Below are 6,333 nucleotides of genomic sequence, written 5' to 3' on the forward strand. Positions count from 1 at the left end.
ATATCACCAGTATAAAAATTAGATTCTTATTTATAAAATAAATATTAAAATAGTCAAAACAACAGGTACCTCCAAATCCCATCACCAAGATGATTTGAATCTATACCACATAAACTATTGATTAAAAATATGTTCAAAATGCAGTAAATACTGCTACCTACTCAGTGCTTGCATGAAGTGAGTTACAACTGACTCAAAAACTGCAAAGTACTCATTCTAACACTTACTTGGAACTTGGTCTGTAAAACTCTAAGTGTAGTGTAGAGTACACTTTCCAGATGGATAGCAGCTACCTACTTCAAGAGTGTTCCTTACAAGTTGTTTACCTTTGATTGTCTGTATCCAAAGACAAATAGACCAAGTTAATTTTATCCAAGAAGTGCAGAAATAATAGTAGCATCTTTGTCACATCTGAACTAATAGATCATTTCACCAGTTAATAATGTTAAAACAAAGTCAGATAAATACAGGTTTTGTTTCATAGAAACAGAAAGGTATACCTTTTAGTTAGGTAAAGGACACATATTTTTCAAAAGTAGTGTTTTTTCCCCTCAAGTACCATAAATCTCCTGGCTCAGTAACACCATACTTTCAGAATGGCTGTACCTGGTCAAGTCAAAGGTCCAACTAGTTCAGAATCCTGTTTCTGACAGGACAACACAAGAAGCTTGGGAAGACTATATGAGCAGGGTTAGGGTATTGTAACAGATCACTAGAATACTCTTCCAGCCTCCAGCCACTAGTGACACAGGGGCTTCCTGATATTAGGATTTTTCATCTGTGACTGTCTAATGGATTTTTGAATCAGTATAAAGTTTGGGCTTCAAAATTCCTGTATCAGAGAGCCTAAAAGGCTCCACCCAATTATGCAATTCATGTTCTGTTGGTTATTTTTCTTTCTTGCTTTGGAACTGCCACTAGCGTCCACAATAATTTTTCCTTAGACACCATTAAGTGGTTCCCTTTCTCTTGCAGCTTTTGTTTTCTTGCGTTTACATAGGATCACTGATAGGACAATGGCAAGAGTGATGATCGCAATTGCTATCACAGCTATGATGATGAACACTTCTGCTCCATATTCTGTAGGGGAAGAAAAAAAATAATCCAAGGTTCACTTACCAGAAACCATAATGTCACAGTGCTACAAACTCTTAGAAACCACTCAAATGCTTTCTGTATTTTACAGTATCACAGAAGTGGAGGGACCACCAGTGTGAACTGAATTAATTTTAATGTGAATTTGTTGAACTGAGGTAAAGCTTTATTTCACCAGGTTCACAGTAGGTTTTAATCTAGTTTATTTAGGTAGTGCACTAAAATGCCATGCTACCACCACAAGAATAAATCAAACCATTCCCACTAACCCTGTACTATTTCTGTGAAACTAAGTCTCAGCAGAAATTTATTCTAGGTTAGAAGCTAGAAAACACCCACAGAAGAGATTTCTATTCAAGTTGTAATTTACTAAATTCCACTATTGTGATAAACAAAAATAAATATATAAGAAAGTTAATTTGAGAGAGTTAATTTGCTAATTTTAGAAGAGCTTTTCTACTCAAGAGTTCAAATATTCTTATCTGGTGGAGAAGAAAGATACAGTACAGCAATGTGATACTTTTAATAAATATTGATGACTTTATATTGAAGAAAGTGTTATCCAGATTGTTTGTCTACAATTAGACTGGCTAATTCACTGACCCCTCACTAACTCATTTACCAGTAAAGAAGTCAATCTGCCAGGCTCTGACCTTTAAATGTAACAGTCTTAGTCTTATCATCTACTTTTGAGGTAATAACTGAAGTTCAGTTTAAACTACAAGTCAATGGATACATAGGTTTCCAGCACTCCTATGTTTTAGAGCTAGTCCTTCAGACACTTACTATGGGACCTGTTATTGGAAGGATCTGAGGAAAACAATCAGAAAACAAAAATACGAAGCTGAAGGCTAGTGACAAGATCTGAAGCCTCAGTGACCAGTCATCAACTTGGGCAATTTTAAACTAATCAAAACAGTTTAGTAAAACCCTAAAACCAACTCCAACTAGCTAAAGATGGTGGACTCTTAATGTGACTTCTTCCCATGAGTTTCCATGTTCAGTCTGTGTCCCCTCACTTATACAGTAAATAGTTTATTCAATAACTTAGGCATCAAAATTTAAAGAGGTATAAAAATACACTCAGAATTGAAGTGCCTTTTTTTTAGAGTGCTAAAGACTGTATGACAAGCTTCACCAGATACATACCATCTAAGATATTTCTTCCTACGCTGGTACAAAGCACCATGCTTTCCTGACCATTACGGTTTTCTCTGCGGGAGGGAATGATTCCCTGTATGTAGAAGCAATAGTTCTTTGTGCTGTCAATGCTTACTTCAAATGTATGGCTTTTTGTGGTGGCATCTTTCTGTAAAGGAAAAACGGTATTTCAAGAAAGTGTTCTCTGCAAAAGTGCTAGCTCTTAAGGTAGCACAGAACTTGTGCTGCTGTAATACAGCTACACAATACGTAAAAAGTAGAGTTAGACCTTACCTTTCCAGAACTTTGATCTTTCCAGTAAAACAGCTTGTATTCCAGGTCATGTTGGAAAATATCTCGAATACTTTGAAAGCTCCCATTAGGAAATTTATATGGTGTAAGTGGATCTTGGAACACAACATGCAGTTTGGAATCTTCTTGTGTGTAATTCTGTATCTCTGGTTTTCCAAGAACAGCTAAACAAGCATTTTTAGAATTAAAAAACTGACACCATCTTTTCTACACAACATGCTCTTTATTCTTCCTCTTCCACTCCCTTCCCTCCCCAAATCTATTGCAAATTTACAGAGCCAAAGTAATACACTGAAATCCTAGATTATTAACAAATATCTTCATTTAGTACACAATGTTAATAAAATGCTGTACTCACTGCAGTGAGAAACAAATGGTAACTAAAATCTTACACACACCCCTACAACAGGGAAATCTTTGTGCCTGAAAGTGTCCTTCTCAGGTATCAGTATGGCCACTGTAAGAATCTATAGGAAAAACCTTTAGGCCCAATCTAAACCTTGTTTAAGTCAATGGGAGTAATCTTGAAAGGAAGTTTATGATAAGATCTAATTGGTGATCCTACTTACTCTGATTATAAGGTGTAAATTTTTCAGAGACTGCAAAAGGTGGTTCTTCAAAGTTATCAATCCCCGAGGACGTTACAGACAGTATGTGTGCAGTGTAGGTCTCTTTTACATTCCTGAGCACATCAGTAACATCGCACTCTGTTTCTTCTGTCAGTATGCATTTTTTTTTGGTGTCAGATGTCTGTCTGAGGAGAATAAGAAAGAAGCGTCAATACCAAGCAGACTTTTACATATGTTAAAAACCATGTTTTCCCCTCTGTATAGACTGTATAGATTTCCCTCATCCAGTGGAAGAGTTTTGCAGGTGTACTAAGCTGAAAAGGAGAAGAAGAAACCTCAGAAAACACTATCATGTACAGCTATATATCACAATTCAAAGTAGTATCAAGTAAACAAAATATAAGCCATATTAATTATGGAAATATGTTATTGGATACATATATGAATTTAAAAGTCAATCTTTTGTATGAATGGAATAGAAACTATATGTAGTTCATTTGGGATTTTTCTGCAGTTGTCTTATTTTAAAAAATATAAGATGTATAAATCACTCTGACAGTGTTAGCCCCGATGCATCTGAAAACTATTGCCTTAAGAAACATCAGTTGTCCTAGGAAGCTCTGTTGACATCAATATTAATTGTTTAATGTGACAATGTTTCCTCATATATCATTTGTGTTTCCATCTATGCAGGTGCAAATGTCACTAAAAACCAGTCAGTAGCAGCGATTTTTGTTGCACAATTACAATTTAAAAATATTGACAAAAAACGTGACCCATGCACTTCTCTTGTTTTTTAAATGATAGAAAGCACGTCCCTTTACTTGAGAAATAACAAGGAATCTGGGAAAAAAAGTGTTAATTCCTCATTTTACTTCTTAATAAGAAGGAATGGAAAAACAGGATTAGATATTACTGCTCCAATTATTTTCCCTGTTTCTTCTGGTGAACCAAGGAAAAGAAAAAGTGTAGTCTCAGCTGAAAGCAAGAGTGCTGACTGTTTGGAAATAAACAAATGAGCTTTCCTCCAAGTAGCTGAAGTTTTATTGAAGAGTTGCCTGAACTCCCTTCTCAATTCACCAGATTTCTTATGATGTCACAGATCAGTTAGCAATAGCGCCCTAGAGATGCCTTGAAAAGGGAGAGAGGAGATTTGATCTTTGTGATCAAACAAATATGCTCTGTAAACGTACACAGATGAGAAAGCAAACATTTAAGCACATTACATCCGTAAGAGCAACTTGTCCAAAGAAGTGCCTCTGTATCAGAACTATACCTGATTCTATACTGAATCTCGGGCAAAGAGATTTCAATTTTTTGCAAGTACAAATGGCTGGAAAGAAACTCCAGATTCATAATTTTCACAAAATTCATTCTGCCAACTGTGTGCTTTTAAGTCTATTAATTAATCACTCCCTCAAAGAATAAAAGAGCACCTTAGGCCATTGCACTATTATTTCATCCATTAGTCATGAGAGCTCTCATTTCTATGCCACTTTTACAAACAGAAGAGACTACAGTAGCATATTTTCATTCATATGTAGGAGAGTTGATGATGCAGTTTCCCTTTGGGGCATGTTTAATAATGGTCTAGGAATTAATATGGGAGCTTAGAACAGCACAGATTTACTACTGAACTTGACAGAAGTTTTTGTGCAGTATTGAAAGGGGTGTTAGACGCTTCACATAAGCTGTCTACTCTTTATGTCCACCATATTTCATAGCTTACATAAAACATGATGACAGAGAAAGTCTTGACAGAGGTAGATGAACAAAGATAATTTTTAATATTACCCAGCAAAACTAATTATTTGTTTACTGTGATTCACTGATTAGAATAAAATGCAGACTCATATTTACCAGACACCTCCCAAGATGACTCAGTCTAGACACCTTGAAAGACATAAAAAGGTGAAGTTCTGCCTAATACATGGTACATCAGATTGAGTGTGAACTTCTTCAAAGTATCCTGGCCTACAGAAATGAAATACTGACCTAAAGCTCAACTCTCTGTTTCTGAAGTGGGCAAAACCAGAAGCCTGAATCCAATCTTCTTACAGTTGGGTACAAAGAAGTATTAACAACTGGGTTGGCAATTTTCCTAAATCCTCATGTTTGGGCTCTTTTCTTGTTACACTTAGTCTCAGAAATATTCAAACACACTCTATTTGCATAGTCTTCAATTGCCATTAATGGACACACCTTGGTGTTATCTACTTACCCGTGTATTTCTACTGTATAGAAGTAACCTGATGGTTTTGGTTGCCACTGTAGTATAGTTTTAAAATTGATTGAAGACCAAGTGATATTAACTGCTCTTGGTACTTCTGCATTGCCTTTAAATACAGAAAAGAGTGCCATCAGTCATATTATATGTAATTCCTTGTTTGCTGCAGTCACTGAGTAGTCAGATTAAGCAGTTCCTGTTAACTGCTACTTGGAAAAAAGTTCTTTTGGGGGAAAAGGCTCGGTCCTGCCCTCTGGGCGCATGCTCCTCTGACTAAAGGAATGTGTCCTGGCAGAAGTGAGAAATATGAGAAGACAATTATTTTCCTTCCCTCTTCTTATAACTCCTAGGTTGCTGAGGTAACTTATTTGGAGTTCTAATGCTTCCTTTTTGATCCAAGACCTCTGAAGAAGCTACAAAAGCTTGAAGATACTCATGAGAATGTCCAAGCAGCAAACAAACGCAGCGCAGTTCAAAATCATCCCCGGCTGAATCTGCCACAAAGCCATCAGCTCCAGTTTCCCCATTTATTTATTTTGGGAAATTAAAGTCTTTTAAAATCAGCAGTTGTCCTACATGCTTACATTGGAGAGGGGCTACCCCTGGACGAACCGGTGGCTCGCACACAAGCGGAAGGGAGGCTGCGGTGGCCGCAGCGGCTTCGGGGAACTGCCTGGGAGGAAGCTGGGCAGAAAACCCCGCACGGCCTCTGTGACCTTTGGAAATCAAGCGCTTCACTGAGTGATACCCTCATTATTTTTCTAAATACCACCTTGTCTGCCTCTGGGACAAGCTCAGAACTGGGGACGAGAGAAAGAAATCCTGCCGACCGCTCCTTGTTACGGCAGGTCAGCAGCTGCGTGCCACTGCCGACCCCCGGGACTGCCCCCTGCTCCCAAGCGCCGACCCGGCCCCGGTCATTAACGATCCCCCCGGGAAGAAACCAGCCCTCTGCGACCCCGGCGCTCCTCCGTCCGGGTGCTGAAGCAG

At 37.9% G+C, this 6,333-nt stretch overlaps 1 protein-coding gene across 1 annotated transcript; it reads right to left on the reverse strand.

The window, feature by feature from the left end:
- Positions 1-940: 940 nt before the first annotated feature.
- On the reverse strand, positions 941-6,059 carry F3 (coagulation factor III (thromboplastin, tissue factor); the record flags this gene model as incomplete). Its single annotated transcript, XM_010086613.1, has 6 exons — positions 941-1,080; positions 2,245-2,404; positions 2,530-2,711; positions 3,117-3,301; positions 5,338-5,452; positions 5,928-6,059. Coding segments are annotated over 6 exons (914 nt in total), but the record flags the coding sequence as incomplete, so codon positions are not given.
- Positions 6,060-6,333: the final 274 nt, after the last annotated feature.

Source organism: Pterocles gutturalis, unplaced genomic scaffold (assembly GCF_000699245.1).
Source record: "Pterocles gutturalis isolate BGI_N339 unplaced genomic scaffold, ASM69924v1 scaffold13481, whole genome shotgun sequence".
Classification (NCBI taxonomy): domain Eukaryota; kingdom Metazoa; phylum Chordata; class Aves; order Pterocliformes; family Pteroclidae; genus Pterocles; species Pterocles gutturalis.